Raw genomic sequence first — 16,915 nt, 5'->3', positions numbered from 1 at the left:
TCGTCCTGTTAATTCGAATGGATTTGTCACTACTAGATGCTCCTTCATTTGTTGACAATTCTAGACATTAAGTAATCAAAACACATTCTCAAATAAAAGCCTTACTATACATACATGGTCGTTTTATAATAAAAAAATAAAACTTTTTTTTTTGTTTAATTTTGGATAGTAACATTAATATTAAATTTAAATTAAAAAAAGATCACGCCAGGCATCTTGCTAAAGCGGAAGTGACGTAATCAATCACGCGAGCTTCATGGAAAAAAATCACTAGAAAAAGCTTTAAGCCAACTATTACTCTACGTGCTTATTTCTGTTATTATTTTCAGTGTGATATTTATCCCACTCACGATAACATTCCACTTCCTCCAATCGTACAAGAAAAAATTCTGCTTATTTGTCGTAGACTGTCTGCCTCCGGAAGATGCCGACCGTAGCGCATGCTCAGTTCCACTGACAGTCCCACCCGAGACGAAACAAATACATTTCCCACAACCCCCCGCGTTCCCGGACGCAGAGTGACGCCACAACCCCAACCCAAGCCAAGTTGAGGCAGCGCAGCTCCAACCAAAGCAGCCATATTGGACACAGTCAAGTCGGCTTTTTTGCACTTTTCCTCGTCGGCTAGAAGCAAAAGACGCTCCCAACACAAAGCCACACCCGGAGTCCCACTGGAGAACCCACCGAAGCCGGACGGCCTGCCGTGTCGGAGAAAAATGAGTCCAACTGATGCTAAGCGTGGGGCAAAACGCAGGAAGAACAAGCGGGGCGGTGGCAGCGGCACCAGCTGCAGTGCTGTCTGCAATAGCGGCACCAGCGGCGGCGTCGTCTGCAGCAAGGCCGGGGTCGCCTCGGCCCTCGGCTGCCCCGGAGTTCCGGCACCTGCCGGCTTCCTCGCACCTGTTCCGCCCGCAGACCTGGGCTCCGTGACGGGCATCAACGGAGAGGTAAGCACCCCCTCCCTCCGAGCGTGTCAGCCCGGCGCGACATTATCAACGACGCTAATCTTACGTGGGCCCAAAACCGAAGGCAGGAAGGCGGCTTGCTATCTTGCATTTGTAGCGGGCGTGCCGTCGAAAGGCGTCTTGTTTTTGGAAGTTTCAACCCCTTTTGTCTGCACTCCAACGGGCTATTTTATTCATTTTCGCCACCGTAAACATGACATCGGCGGTCCGACGCCGTGAAGGCGACCCTGCCACAGTTCTTCAACTTTCTCGGTTATCTTCGCCCCTCTGGCCCCCCTTGAGTGCCCGTGAATTGGCTTTGGTCTTGCCGAGACTTTCCCTTACTTAAAAAGCAAATGAATTGAAAGGAAATCCGCTTTTTTTGACGCACGGCAGATGCAAAGATAAATAGCAAAGCTAACTATGCTAACGGCTTCACTCCTTCGGGCCTTGACTCTTGTCTTTTCTCTTGAGTTTAAAGTGTTTTTTATTTTAATTTTAAAAACGTCTCCACACATTATTTCTATGATGAAATGTTCTTGTTTTGCTGGAAATAAATGAACCCTATAGACTAAAACAAACATATTTCATAGAATCTGAACCATTTCTCAATGTAAATTTGCTTGAAATATCCTTTAGAAACCGTACATTTTTGGGGTTAATTGAAGTCTAAATGGTATAAAGGTGTGCTTTTGATACTTGGACACGAATAAGGCAGGGGTTACTGGCGTATACATTAATTAATAAAAGCATAACAAACCTATTAAGAAGTGTATTCATAAAAAAACGCCTGGTATTTCTCACTTGACGCCTGCTTTCATGTCAGTAAGATGGGGCCACAGTTTGGTTTTTAAAGAATTTGGTACATGTAATGGGATAATAGTAGTATTCTAAATTGACCAAATATAAGTTTTCGGTACTTGCTAATGCAAAATTAATTTTCCAGGACTTTTTGTCACTTAATGCAAGGTGCAGGTTCGTTTTTTTTCTTCAGTAGCTCCATGAAACCTTAACCGTGTGTTCGCCCCCTGGCGGTTGGCTGACATTGAGAAAATTGTTTGATTGTATGTGTAGCAGTGCCTTCGTTTTAAACGTAAATAACAGAGAAAACAATGTGTACGGTGCATTGAAAAGCAAAATGGCACCGTGTAATATTAATGGGACAGTTTATCGTCGTTATTAGCTTAAATGTTGTTCCTGCAAAGCACATTTTGGCCAGTGATGGCGCTGTCTGCTTGCCACATTGATGGGATTTTAGCTGCGTAAATAGTACTACCTCCATTTGGGCCCAAGATCTCCTTATCTCAATAGTTAGCCAAATTGACCCCCCAAGACCCCAGTGGTGACCCTCTCTGAGTAATGCATGAAAAACAATTGAAAATAGTAACAAATGTAATCCACACTGGCAAAAAAAATGGTTCAGTTTAAATTAATTTGTGATTATTATTATTATGCTAACTCGGTATACAGCCGTCTTGAAAGTCAATGTATATAATATTTTTCTAGATTTGTTTTATTCTTGGGGAATTTGCATGATTGTCATTTTGGATCAGCAGTTTTAAATGTTGACCATTCGTCGTGTTATTCATTATTTACTTTCTGGTCTATGTTTACATTTTGGCGGAGGGCGCTATATACATAAATGAATTTCAGTTTCCATATTAATAATACGTATTATTCCGCAGCTCAAAATGAACAACGTCACACCACAGTTTACCGAGGGACCAGTCAACGCTGATTTCACCGGCGTCCTTCAGGTAAATGTCTCTTTCAAAATGGCCGACGCCGCCGGGAATCCTTTATTCAACGGCTCCCGTCGCGCCAGACGCCGTTTACGTTCGGCCTGAACCAACGCGCCACGTACACGGCCGGCGACCGCTGCCTCTTGTGCCGCTGCGAGCGCAGCAAAGACGGCCCGCGGCCTTCCGAGGCGCTCGGCCCCGACCGTCGGAACGGCGAGCACGATACCGGCCAGCCGCCCGCCGCCCTCCCGCTGCCCCTGTGGGTTTGCTCCGACTGTCGTCGAACCGTGGAGAAGGAGGACCGGCACACGGCGTTGGAGCAGCTGGGGGTGAGTCGCCACGCGCCTTTTTAAAAGGAGATTTTCCACGGAGGAGTTAGAACGATTTTTGTTTGTCTTTCCGGGCAGAGTCAGGATTTTCTTTTGCACATGCCCGCGGTGAACGGCACCCTCGGGCCGGATCTGGCGGCGGCGACGCCCGTGGACAGACTCAGCGCGCCCGCATTGCCGGCGCCCGATCTGGGCCCCCCCGCCCCCGGCGAGACGGCGTGCGGCTGCGAGGCTTGCAACGAGAGGCGGTGCGTGGCCCGTGAACTGGACGCTGTGGTGGTGGCGGCGGCGTGATTTACCGTCCGGATTCGATCCTTTGGCAGGGAGTTGTCGGCCGAGTCGGAGAGGGAGTCGCGCCAGCTGCAGAAGCACTGGTCGGAGGTGCGCTACGTGGTCCGCTGCATTTACCGGCAGGCCGGGACGCCGCTGGCAGACGATCGCGACCAGCCTCTGGGACCGGACAAGGACGGCGTTAAGGAGCTGGTGGACAGGTAACGGAACGCTACGCTTTGACATTGGCTAGGCATCCCTAGTGGCTGAACAAAAGTCCAAACTAGCTTCTTTTAATCGCGATGAATCCTGTGAGAGCACATTTTGTGTGGTAATTACTGTATTTTCTCGCATATACGCCATACAGTGGTACCTCGACATACGATCTTAATCCGTTCCGGGACTGAGTTCGTATGTCAAGCTTCTCGTAACTCGAGCGAACGTTTCCCATTGAAATGAACTGAAAACAAATGAATTCGTTCCAACCCCCTGAAAAAACACCCAAAACAGGATATTGGATTGGAAAAAATGTTTTATTTCTTCTAATTCGCCATCTATTAACAAAGTAACACATAACTAGTGGTTTAATAGTACTAAAATGTGTTTAATCTAACTAAAATTGGGCAGATTTCGCCGACGGGAGACCGAGACGTTTGGGGGGGGGTCGTTTTTTTCCCACGACAACGCACTCGTAAACGGAACAAACAAATTTAAATTAACTGGGATTAATATATACAGACACTCAAACATACGTTTAATGTAACTTTATACAAAACTGAATTCTAATTTTGTTGTAATCTTTTGTTACCTTCGTTTTCCAGGTTGGCGCTTTGCCACGCCTCCACCCTCACTCACGTTCGCTATCGATGGACTGTTTGCTGTTGTACTATTCCCTTCAAAATATTCCCAAAATGATGCACCCAAATGTCCTCACAATAGGATAACGCACAACCACTTGCCAACGAGAAATAGTCTTGAAAGAACTATTCCTTAGAAAGAATAACAGGAAATGCAATTGCCGAGCTTACCCACGTATTGATTGTGGGTAATGAAGTTTTATTCTGAGAAAGGTTGCCATTGCCTATGGGTGTTGTGTGCACCAGTGTACTTCATTACCCAGAAAGCCCTCTTTTTGCCCGCGCATCCGCGTTGTGCGTTTCCTGGTCGTATGAGAAACTCGTCTGAATTAATCGTTCCGTGCTCGTAAATATTGTTATACACGAAAGATATGCAAAAAAGACCTGGCTTGGTCGCATCACGAAATTTTGATCGCATGACAGGCGAATTATTTGATCGGAATTTCCGCCGTAAGACGAGAATTTTGTATGACGAGCGGTCGTATGACGAGGTACCACTGTAGTTGTACACCCCCAACATGCAATCGTTAATAACTTAAACACTTTAAAACACTTGAGCGTGTCACACTTAACAAAATTTATTTTGACGTCAAGAAAAAAAATTGAAAAAAGAGTGAACTCCAAGTCCAAAAGCGCCATCTTACCTAGGGATGACAAACTAGACCGCTACGGACACACTTCCTGGTTGTACCGCTCACTTGACCTCCTTTTTGAATTCACCCAGGCTGTGCGAGAAGGACCCGTACCAGCTGTACCAGCGTCTGGAGCAGCAGGCCCGCGAATACGTCCTGGAGATGAAGGCGCGGCTCCTGAAGCAGCTCTCGGAGCCGTCCCCGCCGCCGCTGCCGCTGGCGGGGCCCGCCGAGGGGCCCCCGCGGGCCCACCGGCTGGTCTCCCTCCTGCTGGAGGAGTACAGCGCCCTCTGCCAGGCGGCGCGCACCATCAGCGGGTTCCTGCTCACCTTGGTGAGTTGCGGCGGCGTCGTTGTTTCCGCCTCCGGTTGGGCCGTGTGCTAACGTAACGGCGCTCTTCTGTCGGTTTCCTCTCAGGAGAACGAGCACCTCCACAAGTTCCACGTGACGTGGGAGCTGCACAACAAGCACCTTTTCGAGAACTTGGTCTTCTCGGAGCCCATCTTGCACAGCAGCCTGCCCGCACTTGTTGCACAGCTCAAGTAAGCCTTGTACGCTTTTCAACTGAAAGTCAATGCAAACTGAAGGTGCTATTAGGCAGAAAAAAAAATATATAGAAAAATAAAAATAAAAAAGCATACATGCAAAAATAATTAACAGTTCATCTAAAAAAAAAATTTTTTTAAAAGACTACAAGTCCCCAAAAATAGTTGGATGTAATGCAGAAAAAAAACAAATGTGTTAAAAATTTAGGAAGTAATAAAATAAATGATAGGAGTTAAGAAACGAAAAACATGGAGTACAGAAATATCAAAGAAAAAAAGAAGAATGGGTACTTTATGGAAAGAATAGTTTGAAGTACTGCATAGTGAGAATTTAATATTACAAAAATACACGTTAGAAATCGGTCTTGGACAAAAATGGAAATATTTGTGGAAAATGACAAAAATATGGAGGAATAAAAAGTACAGATATAACACATTTTAGAAGGTAACAAAACTTTATCATTGGTTTTACAAAAATATTTCAGATGTCAAGTGTATTTTTTTTTGTATTTTGGTAATGTAGGATTTCTAGTTATTCAAAATATTTATATTTGTAGTATTTTGTTGAAGCGGCAGAATAGGTCACTTTTTTAATGTACACTGTATTAAGTATTACATAAATATTAGAAATACTAAGCATTACATTTTTTTTACTTTACATTGCGAAAAACATGTTGAATATACCCAAAATAACAAAAATATGAAGGCAAAATGATTCAGCGTGTCTGAAATGTTCTCGTGTATTCCCAGTGGATTCATAGTAAAGCAGACTTTTTTTAGACTAAAAATTGTGGAAAATAAAAGTAGCAGCTAATAAAATAACAAAACTAATCGGGCTGTCATGTCGCTACTGGCCAAATCTCGCCATTGATTTTCCCAGATTGGGCACGGCCTCGCACGACTCATACAGCGAGGACACGTACCGGAGCCTGCTGGACGACTACCAGCGGCTGCAACGCGAGATGGCCGCCGTGGCCGGCGAGTGGCGGGAGTGCGAGAAGAGGATCGACGACTACGTGGACGAACAGGTAACCGGGTGGCCGTCCGGGAAGGCGTACCGTCCCGTCCCGGGAAACCTGAACTTAGCGCTCGCCGCCGTCCCCAGCTGCTGTTCAAAGTGGAGGGCCCCAGTTTCGCCGACCACAGGACGGAGCCGCGCAAGTCGCCGCCGGGCAAAAACGTCAGCTCCCTCGCCATCCGTCCGTCTGTCGCTCCCTTGAAGGCGACCCGCCTTGATTTCGTTTTTGTCTTTTGCCTTGCATCCCATCCAGACTTTAAAGACCAAGCAGCGAATGCTCAAGGAAGACTGGGAGTCTTTCAAGCAGCGGAGATACGTGGAGGAGCAGGTAGGAAGGCGCCGCAAATCCAAGTGGCGGATGGGGCGCGGCCTTGGCGGATTGGGCGCTTGAGGTGTCGTGTGGCTTTTGCGCCGGTAGCTTCCCAACAACAACAACAACAAAAAGGCGCCGTGCGGGGACAACTTCACGGACACCATGAGGATGCTCTCGTCCAGACTCGGCATTCCCGACTGTCCCAACTGCAATTATCGGAGGAGGTGAGCCACCTTTCCGGTCCAATCGCGGAGAAGTGGGAGGGTTGGCGGCGAGTGGACAAACTCAATCAATGGGGTGTTTACTAGGGGTAAACATGGTAGGATGAGGGGGGAAAAAATGAAATGTTCGGATGGTGCTAAAACACGTACTTTTTATTGATTTTCTCCAATTTGGTCAGTAGTTTTTCCAGAATTTTTGTTTTAATGCATTTCCATGTCACTTTCTGTTAATTTTTGGGACACTACTGGGTCACTTCCTCTCGTTTTGGGGACGTTTCCGGTTTACATTTTTACATTTTTAAACTCTGTAGAATATACAAAAATAACTTCAACAGAATACAGTAGGAATTACAAAAATATGCTCCCGTGGGCCTCCGCTGCGTTTGCCAGATAGTTCTTGGAATGGTTTTTCTAAAGAGTTATTATTCCCTTAAAAATACGTCTCTCGCATTGTTGTTGTTGTTGTTGTTATTATTCTTTTTTTGTATTGTATTGTATGCTCTAAATACAACGATTTTACAAAAGGTAGCTTTGCTTAAAGTAAAGTGGGTCATTTAAAAAGGAATTCATGTATTATGAAGTTTTTATTTGTTTGGCTATTTTTTGCCTTTATTTTCTTTTTCCCAAAATTAATATGTATTATTATTATTTTTTCCTGTCGGCAGGTGCACGTGCGACGACTGCAGCCTCTCGCACATCCTGACATGCGGCATCATGGACTCTCCCGCGGCGGACGAGTCGGCGGCGGTCAACGCGGCGGCGGTGGCGGTGTCGGCCCCGCAGGACTACCTGGCCCAAGCTCGCCCGCCCAGCCTGTCGTCGGCCAGCTCGGCGTCGGGTTCCGACGCCGGCTCCCCCGTCGCCGTCCATCAACGCCCGCGACTCCTCTTGCCCGCCGGGGACGCCAACCCCTTGTGAGACCACCGACAAACGCGCCGCCCGCCGTCGTTCGCCGGCTAACTTTCCGCCTCCTCCTCCTCCGCCGAAGCGTCAGCGACGACGACGAAGCGCCTCCCGCGTCTGCCAAGTTCGGGGACGTCTACCCCGTGGTGGGCGGCGGCTACCGGGGCGACGGCGCGGCGGCCCTCAACGGACACCGCTTCGGCGACCGCTCCCCCCTCACGCCCATCTCCGCGCGGTCGCCTCGCGTCAGCAGCAGCGCCAGCTCGTCCGACGACGACGAGGGGCGGCGGCGGCGGCGGGAGACCAACAGCCCTCCCCCGTCTTACAACCACCACCGGCAGGTAGGAACTCGGACATATTTGTCGTATCCTCCACACCCTCCTCCGCGTCACCGGCTTGGCGTTTCCACCTAAAAGGTGGAACAGGTCCAGCACGTGTGCGAGTGCCACGTTTGCAACCAGGACGCCGCCTCGGCCAACGTCCTGGCGCACGCCGGGCGACTCCACCCGGCGCCTCCCCTTCCTGCCGCCGACGGACACCCTCCCTTCGCGGACAACGGTCCGGCCCGGCCGGCGCTCCACCTCTACCCGCACATCCACGGGCACTTACCGATGCACAACTTTTCGCGGCCGCTGCTGCACCCCACGCTCTACCCGCCAAGCCCCCCTCTCACGCACAACAAGGTAAAAAAAAAGAAAAAGCTCCTTTCTAGAAACAAACATGGAAAACGAGGCCATCGGTAACATAGTACAAAGAAGTCACTCGCCAAATGTAGTTTTTGGTTTATGGTAGGCGTGGCTGTGAATAGATCACGAGACAACAGGAAAAGCTGAAATATCCCAATTTTAAATTGTTTTCCCTTTTTAAAATAAAAAAGGCAGATACCTACATGGTCCAAATATCGGCGCCGATAATCTACTCCACATGTGTCAAAGTGGCAGCCCGGGGGCCAAATCTGGCCCGCCGCATCATTTTGTGCGGCCCGGGAAAGTAAATGATGAGTGCCGACTTTGTGTTTTAGGATCAAATTAAAATGAAGAGTATAAATGTATATTACATTTCCTGATTTTCCCCCTTTTAAATCAATAATTGTCATTTTTTGAAATCCATTTTTTCTGTGTTTTCAGTTCAAAAATCATTTTGTAAAATCTAAAAATATATATGAAATGCTAAAATAAACATTGTTTTACATCTATAAAAAACTGAATATTCAGGGCTTTTAATCCAGTTCTTTTAATCAATTTATATTTAAAAAAATCTAAATATTATATCTAAGATCTCTGCTCCCCCCCCTCTCAGCCTTTGCCCCCCAAGCCCACGCCCAGCCACTCGGCGGCCAAGCAGCCGGCCTTCAGCCCCACGCTACCCGAGCACGCGTACCAGAACAGCTACAACGGAGGCGGAGGAGGCGGGACGGGCGACTGGAACAACTCGCTGCAGTGCCTGCCGCTGGACTTTCAGAGCCTGTGGGATGCCACCATGATGAAGAGCTTCGATCAATCCATCAGTCAAGTGCTGCTGCCCGAGTTGCTGCAAGGTCAGTCATTCCAAATGGAAGAAAGACGTCATAATACATAGAAATTAGAATAAAGTTGAATTGCAAATCAATGCAAACTGAGGGTGCTATTAGGCAAAATTAATATATATATTTTTAAAAGCATCCATGCAAAAATAATTAACAGTTCATCTAAAAAAAAAGACTGCAAATTAGATGTAATGCAAAAAAATGCAAAAGTCAATGCAAACTGAGGGCGCCATTAGGCAGAATAAAAAAAATATATATATATTTTTTTTAAATCCATGCAAAAAATAATTAATAGCTAATCTAAAAAATATTTTTAAAAAAGACCACAAATCAAAAAAAAATATTTGGATGTGATGCAAAAAAAACAAATGTGTTAAAAGTTTTGGAAGTAATAAAATCAATGATAGGAGTTAAGAAGCGAAAAACATGGAGTACAGAAATGTCAAAGAAAAAAAGAAGAATGGGTACTTTATGGAAAGAATAGTTTGAAGTACTGCATAGTGAGAATTTAATATTACAAAAATACACGTTAGAAATAGGTCTTTGACAAAAATGGAAATATTTGCGGAAAATGACAAAAATATGGAGGAATAAAAACTACAGATATAACATTTTAGAAGGTAACAAAACTTTATCATTAGTTTTACAAAAATAATTCAGATGTTAAGCGTATTGTTTTGTCTTTTGGTAATAATGTGGGCTGTCTATCTATTGAAAATATTTATATTTGTAGTATTTTGTTGAAGCGGCAGAGCAGGTCACATTTTAAATGTACACTGCTCAGTATCAATACAAATTAGAATGAAGTTGAATTGGGGAAGTGGATGGGATGTCTAATATTGAATTAAATTGGTCTTCTTCTTCTCCGCAGGCGAAATGCTGGAGCCAGCCGCCGCCGACGTCCCCCTCCCGCCCACGCCCGCCAGCCCCCGAGCGGACCACCGGCACCCGGCAGCGCCCGCCGCCCCGCACCCTTCCTCTTCGTCGCCCTCGTCCCTTTCCTCGTGTTCGTCGTCGGAGGCCCGCGAGCAGAAGAAGAGCGGCGCCAAGAAGAAGTGTCTGTACAACTTCCAAGATGCCTTCATGGAGACCAATCGCGTGACCACGGCACCCTCGGCGCCCGTCCCGCCCATCTCGTGCACCGCCACCGCTGTCCAGTCCAGTAAGAACCTCGCCTCTCCATGATTTTGCTTTCTCCACACTTTGAAATAAGCCTAACACACGATGCGTCCTTTTTCAATCCTTTGCCAATCCTGCCATTTTCTATATAATTGTCTTGTAATGACTAATTGCTTGAAATCCTCCTCCATTTGTCTTCTTCTCCCCAGACGACGTTTTTCACAGTTTGGGTAAAGAGGACCACCACCGGCAAATCTCCCCGGCCGCCGCCCGGATCAACCCCGCCCCCCTCGGCCCCCTCCCGCCGCTCTCCGCGCCGACCGGCGCCGCGGCGCCCTTCCCCAAAAGCGTCAGCCCGGCGTCCGACTCGGGGGAGACGCACCCGGGCCTGTGCCTCCCGCCGGCCGAGCCCAACGTTTCATCGGCGGACAGTCCGCTCAGCGCCCCCCCTAGCGTCTGCAGGTGGGTCCGTTTTTTTTGTGGTCGCTGCAAAGGTTGCCCCTACCAACATGGCCGCCCCGAGGCCATCTTAGTAGGGGCAATGGAAGGTATTTTTATACATCTGCCAGAATTGAAGGGACTTCATCCCAAGTAGATGTCCAAGCTGCTTGAAGTAGGAGGGTGAATGAACCAATTTACTGCTGCCCTCCCTCTTCAAATGAATTGAATATATGAAAAATATATATATATATGTGTGTGTGTATATATTTGTATGTGTATATATATATATATATATATATATATATATATATATATATATATATATATATATATATATATACACATATTTATATATATATACATATATATATATATACATATATATATATATATATGTATATATATGTGTGTGTATATATATATATATATATGTATATATATATATATATGTGTATATATATATGTGTATGTATGTAAATATATGTATGTATTTGTATTTTTTGCAGCTGAGTGCATAGCTGGCGGCCATTTTGGCTCTGGCGTCTCTGGTGTTGTTTCTTAGTACAGCATTCTAGTATTGGTCCATACCAATACAGCACTTTTTTTTGTTACCTCCCGCTTTCAGCGATCCCGACTGCGAAGGCCACCGGTGCGAGGGCAACGGGGCGTACGAGCACCCGCCCTACGATGGCGAGGAGAGCCAGGACGAGGACAGCTGTTCGGAGCACAGCTCGTCCACCTCCACGTCCACCAACCAGAAGGAAGGAAAGTACTGCGACTGCTGCTACTGCGAGTTCTTCGGACACGGCGGGGTGAGCGTACCGCGGCCATTAAAGCCGAGGATTCCAATTCAATAACCAGTTGGACCTTCGCCGCCGCTTACGCTGCTCGTCTTTCTGCCCGGCAGCCCCCGGCGGCGCCGACCAGCCGCAACTACGCCGAGATGCGCGAGAAGCTGCGCCTGCGCCTGACCAAACGCAAGGAGGAGCAGCCCAAGCGCGAGGAGCAGCAGCAGCAGCAGCCGGCGCCCGAACGCGAGGGCCCCGGCGGCGGCACCGCCGCCGCTTCCGCCGCCACCGGCCTGGAGGACCACCGGCGGGTGGAGGACTTGCTCCAGTTCATCAACAGCGCCGACAGCAAGCCCACGTCCAGCTCCAAAGCCGCCAAGCGGGCCAGGCACAAGCAGAAGAAGATGGAGGAGAAGGCCCGGCAGGAGGCCGAGGCTCAGCGGGAGGAGCGGCGCCGCCGCCGCCGGGAAGAGGAAGCCGCGCTCCAACGCGAGTTCCTGCGGCTGCAGGAGCTGCGCCAGCAACACTGCGCCGCCAAGAAGAAGAAGAAGGACAAAGCCAAGGAGAACACGGCGCCCGCCGACAACCAGCCGCACCCGCACCACCATCATCATCACCACCACGCGCAGCCGCCCCTGCCGCCGCCACCGCCCGAGCGAACGGCGGCCCACAACGTGCTGGAACGCCTCCGCGACGGCAAATCGCAGCTCCTCCGCAGCCTCATCTGCCCCGAGGAGGTCGGGCCGGAGCCCCGGTCCGAGGGACGGCGGGCCACCGAACGGGGCGTGTCGCGCCTGCGCGACCGCAACGCCGACGCCAAGGCCGCCCCGGAGAGCGCCAACGACGGCGGCAAAAGTCGGCCGAAGGAGGAGCGGCGGCGGAGCCCGCCCGCGTCCAACCCGTCGCCCTCGCCGCCCTTGCGTCTTCGTTCGGAAGGCCCGGAGCAGAACGGGAAGGCCGCCGGCGCCGAGTCCCCGCAGCCCAAAGGCAAGGCCAAGAAGAACAAGAAGAAGAAGACCGACAAGATGAGCACCTCCATAGGTGAGTGTACCCACGGGGGAAACAAAAAATAAATTGCTGGACGTACGTTCGGTCAGGTCCGGTCGGTTTGGTTTTCCTTATACCAGGAGTGACCAAGTCCGGTCCTCAAGAGCCCCTATCCCACGTGTCAAAGTGGTGGCCCGGGGGCCAAATCTGGCCCACCGCATCATTTTGTGCGGCCCGGGAAAGTCAATCATGAGTGCCTTGTGCCTTTCTGTTTTAGGATCAAATTCAAATGAAGAGTATAGATGTATATTACATTTCCTGATTATTTTCCCCTTTTAAATCAAAAAATGTCCTTTTTTAATCCATTTTCTGTTTTTAGTTCAAAAATCATTTTGTAAAATCTAAAAAAATATATTTAAAAAAAGATAAAATAAACATTGTTTTGGATCTATAAAAAAACAGAATATTCAGGGCTTTTAATCCAGTTCTTTTAATCCATTTATATAAAAAAATCTAAATATTCTATCTAAAATGGTCCGGCCCACATAAAATCCAGTTGACGTTAATGCAGCCCGCTAACCAACCCGAGTCCGACACCCTTGCCCCATCCGGTCTGTTTTCCATATCTCCCTCCCTTCTCCAACACACCTGAATCAAAATACCGTACTTTCTCGTATATTAGCCGCCTCCACATATAAGCCACACCCTTAAAATTGCCTTAAAATCGTTGAATTTGACAATTTCTCTCGTCCCCTGATTCAATTTTCATATCTATGATTTTAATAGGGAGTACAAATGTGTTCCACTGAAAGGAAAGTCTTAAGATGAATCATCGCAGGTAGTGTTTCTGAAATTCTGTAGAAATGGATTGCTGGATCGCACATTCCGAAAGGGTTTTGCCTCCACGTAGACACATTTAAAAAGGAAGTCACGTGAGCAGTACAACCAGGAAGTGGTCTAGTTTGTCAAGATGGCGCTTTTACTCATCCCCTCAATGTGTTTTTTGTGTTTAGATGACGTGTTCCTTCCCAAAGACATCGATTTGGACAGCACGGAGATGGACGAGACGGAGCGAGAGGTGGAATATTTTAAAAGGTACGTACGCGCCTCTACACTAGCCACACTCGGTCACTGAACATGCCGCTCTCTTTTGTCAGGTTCTGTTTGGATTCGGCCCGGCAGACGCGCCAGCGGCTGTCCATCAACTGGTCCAACTTTAGCTTAAAAAAGGCCACTTTTGCGGCACACTGAGTCCAGCCAGCCCCGCCCCCTTTATACCTCCACCGGCCAGCAATCTACCTTTTTGACCCCGACCGACGGTTCTCTCCAGACGCTGCCTTGCTTTATTTTTCCGTTTTTTGTTTTTTTGTTTTTTTTCGTTGTTGTTGGCCCCGCCCCCTTGACGGACCTGCTGAACAAGCGTGCTTGTGTGCTTTTTCGTCGGCCGCTTTCATGACTGAACAAGCCATGGTATGGAATCATCAAAAAAAAACAAAAAACAAATGGAAGATAATTATTATTGTTAATTAAAAAGACGTATTTGACATATTGTGGCTCGTTAAACCCGCCCCTTCCCGCCCTCACGGAATACTTGAGTTTTTTTTTTCTTTTGTAGATTCTGTTTAAAGGAAAATGAGTAAAAAAAAAAAATCTTACCAGATTGTGTTCTTTTTGGTATTTTTCTTTTGGGGGGGCTCGTATTTATTTGTAGTTTTAACTCATGGCCGCCATGGATGGTGCTTTTTTTTTACTTCAAATGAAAAAGAAAGGAAGGACCAGCACTAAAAAAGGAACAAAATCTACAACAAGTGACCCAGAAAGGGACTAAAAACCAGTACACGTGATCTAAAGTGCAGAAGTAGTGACCCTGGAAGGCCCCAAATGAGCAGGAAGTTAGCCAAAATCAACAGAAAATGTCCTGGGAACCAACCAAATGGGACCCAAAATAAACAGGAAGTGACCTGGGAATGCCCCAAAATAAAAGGAAAATGAAAAGTCACCCCTGAATGAACAGGAAATCCTCCACAAAATAAACAGGAAATGACCCCGGGATCTCAAGTGAGCATCAAATCCTCTAAAGTTGACCAGAAAATGCTCCAAAATCTACAGGAATTGACCAAAATGGACAAAGTGATGGAAATTAAGATCATTATTTGCCATACACATCCAATGGATTCATTTGAACTGTGAAGACTCGGCGTCCAATCCGCTTGGACTGGAATTCCAGTCCGAGCTAACGAGAAATAGCCTCTAATGGACTTTAGCGTGACCCAATCACCATCAGGTTCAGTAGAGCAGATCCAGAGCGGAGATGGTGGGCTCTTGGGGCCTCTTGACCTCCGCCCCGGGCACCTTGACCCGTCCGACGGCCACCGCCGCGCACACCAGCACGTGCGTGGCGGCGCTGGCCACGCTCAACCAGAAGGACCAGTCCAGCGATTCGTCCAGGACGGCCAGAGCGAAGAACTTCTCCCCGTAGTTGACCACGCGCTCGGTGAGGCGGTGCCGTCTCACGGCCGCCAGGAAGCAAAGCGCCGCCAGGCCGGCGGACGTAGCTACGGGGAGGGGAGGGACGGGGTTTTACCCAATCTGCCTAGCGACCAGGGCGGGTTCGAACGCTTGCTTACCCGCGATGGCATTCCACAGGTACAGTCCTTTGTGGCCTTTGATGCTCTGGTAGGGGATTTTGCGAGCGTTGTAAATGGCGAAGGAGAGCGCGACCAGCGCGAAAAATACCGCCGCCAGCAAGAAGAGGATCACCGTCACGTGGAGGCCTCCGTTCAACGTGCGTACCAGATTTGGGAAGACTAAAACATACGCACAAAAAAATCCAATCAGGCTGCTATTGAGGACCCTTTGTATTGGAATATTCCACCAAGTGGGGGTGCTGGAGCCTATCCCAGCCAACTTTGGGCAGGCAGCAGGTGTGGTAGACCCTGAATGAATTTAGAGCGTTCACCCAGCTAGCCTAGCATGCATGTTGTTGGAATGTGGGAGGAAACCGGAGTACCCGGAGAAAAGCCACGCACATGCAAATGCCACACGGACCTGAGAATTGTGAGGCGGACTTATTAAACACTCTAGCAACAGACGTCCAATCAATTTGACGTTCTATTTGGCAACTTTTTAAGTCATTAAAATTGTACATTTTTTGTACATTTTCTTTTTTTTAAATATTTGTATTTTCAGTTTTTTTTTTTATTGAAAAAGGCCAAAAAGTAACTATTCCCTATTTTATTTTAATATTAAAAAGTGATAACAAAAATATATTTACTTTTTCTCAAGTAACCCTAATATTGTTAATTATGATATTATCCGAGAGACATTGTAAAAATATCACCTAAAATGTTCAACAAGGGAAATTAAAACAGGGACAAAAATAAAACACCAAAAAACCCACCAACACACGATGAAAAAATAACCAAATGTGAAATGGAAAAGCCTCCTCACTGTATATTTTGGAGCGTCTGGTCCCCAGTCCGCACTTTTTGCTCTTCCCCCCGGCAAAGAGTCCGTAGCGGACGTCCCCGGTGAAGAGTTCCATCTCGTGGCGGGACGCGTTAACCATGTCGGCGGCGCTTTGGCACAGGATGTGAGCGCTGACCCAGCGCTCCGTGGACAGGGCCGCGAGCAGGAGGCCCACTGAGCCCAAGCACAGCGCCGAGGCGGCCGACGAGCTGATCCGTTTCCGCCGCGAGGGCATCCTCCCGCCCGCGGGAAGGGCTCAAGAAAGGCCCCGGGGCCCCACGGGTGAAGACGGTGAGGTGGCGGCGACAGCGGCGGACTGGAAATGGAGGGAGAAACCCAATCCAGGGTGCTCGAAGGGATCTCTTACCGCGAGGGCGGAGAAACTCGATCTCGCCGCTCTTTTGCGGCAATGCTAGAGAGCCAATTGCTGGACAGGGAAGGATTGATTGGTGACCTTTTGGTGCAGATGTCAAAAGCAAATAGGCGTGCACGGATAATTGCACGCACGGCAAACCTAAAGGTCACCCATTGACTTTAAGTCCCGACCACCATCATTTAGAAAATAATTAAGTCTGTCCGTCCATCTAGCTGTGTCTGGTTAATTGTTTTTTATATTAAAATTAAACAAGATCACTTAAATTCTAAATATATACATAAAGTCATGACTCTATAAGTAATTTCGTTTAAAAAAACATTAATAAAAAATCAAACGTGATATTATGCAGACATAATATAATATTATTGTATACAATTTCTACTGTATTGTAAGAAAATATATACATATTTATAAGTGAACCAAAAGAAGAAAATTAT

At 47.7% G+C, this 16,915-nt stretch overlaps 2 protein-coding genes across 2 annotated transcripts; one reads left to right on the top strand and one right to left on the bottom strand.

The window, feature by feature from the left end:
- The first annotated feature begins 498 nt into the window (after positions 1-498).
- Positions 499-14,289, top strand: fam193a (family with sequence similarity 193 member A). The gene is made up of 21 exons (XM_077604327.1): positions 499-947; positions 2,630-2,701; positions 2,770-3,015; positions 3,094-3,263; positions 3,339-3,506; positions 4,867-5,107; positions 5,192-5,316; positions 6,200-6,347; positions 6,425-6,499; positions 6,591-6,665; positions 6,756-6,874; positions 7,537-7,785; positions 7,860-8,115; positions 8,191-8,457; positions 9,074-9,311; positions 10,171-10,461; positions 10,628-10,880; positions 11,485-11,671; positions 11,767-12,688; positions 13,648-13,729; positions 13,792-14,289. The coding sequence occupies exons 1-21, from the start codon at positions 717-719 to the stop codon at positions 13,883-13,885; spliced, it is 4,509 nt and encodes a 1,502-aa protein (XP_077460453.1). The 5' UTR covers positions 499-716; the 3' UTR covers positions 13,886-14,289.
- Positions 14,237-16,622, bottom strand: clrn2 (clarin 2). Its single transcript, XM_077604333.1, has 3 exons — positions 16,085-16,622; positions 15,262-15,441; positions 14,237-15,189 (listed from the first exon to the last, which is right to left on the bottom strand). Exons 1-3 carry the CDS (start codon positions 16,335-16,337, stop codon positions 14,921-14,923), a joined length of 702 nt encoding a protein of 233 aa, XP_077460459.1. The 5' UTR covers positions 16,338-16,622; the 3' UTR covers positions 14,237-14,920.
- Positions 16,623-16,915: the final 293 nt, after the last annotated feature.

Source organism: Stigmatopora argus, chromosome 7 (assembly GCF_051989625.1).
Source record: "Stigmatopora argus isolate UIUO_Sarg chromosome 7, RoL_Sarg_1.0, whole genome shotgun sequence".
NCBI lineage: Eukaryota > Metazoa > Chordata > Actinopteri > Syngnathiformes > Syngnathidae > Stigmatopora > Stigmatopora argus.
The sequence above is the reverse complement of the archived record's forward strand: the minus strand, read 5'-3'. Positions and strand labels throughout refer to the sequence as shown.

Coding starts and splice junctions, on each gene's coding strand:
- fam193a (XM_077604327.1), top strand. CDS start 717: ATGAGTCCAACTGATGCTAAGCGTGGGGCAAAACGCAGGAAGAACAAG. Junction 6,875..7,536: donor AACTGCAATTATCGGAGGAG/GTGAGCCACCTT, acceptor TCCTGTCGGCAG/GTGCACGTGCGACGACTGCA. Junction 12,689..13,647: donor CAAGATGAGCACCTCCATAG/GTGAGTGTACCC, acceptor TTTTGTGTTTAG/ATGACGTGTTCCTTCCCAAA.
- clrn2 (XM_077604333.1), bottom strand. CDS start 16,337: ATGCCCTCGCGGCGGAAACGGATCAGCTCGTCGGCCGCCTCGGCGCTG. Junction 15,442..16,084: donor CAGACGCTCCAAAATATACA/GTGAGGAGGCTT, acceptor CGTATGTTTTAG/TCTTCCCAAATCTGGTACGC. Junction 15,190..15,261: donor CCTGTGGAATGCCATCGCGG/GTAAGCAAGCGT, acceptor CCCTCCCCGTAG/CTACGTCCGCCGGCCTGGCG.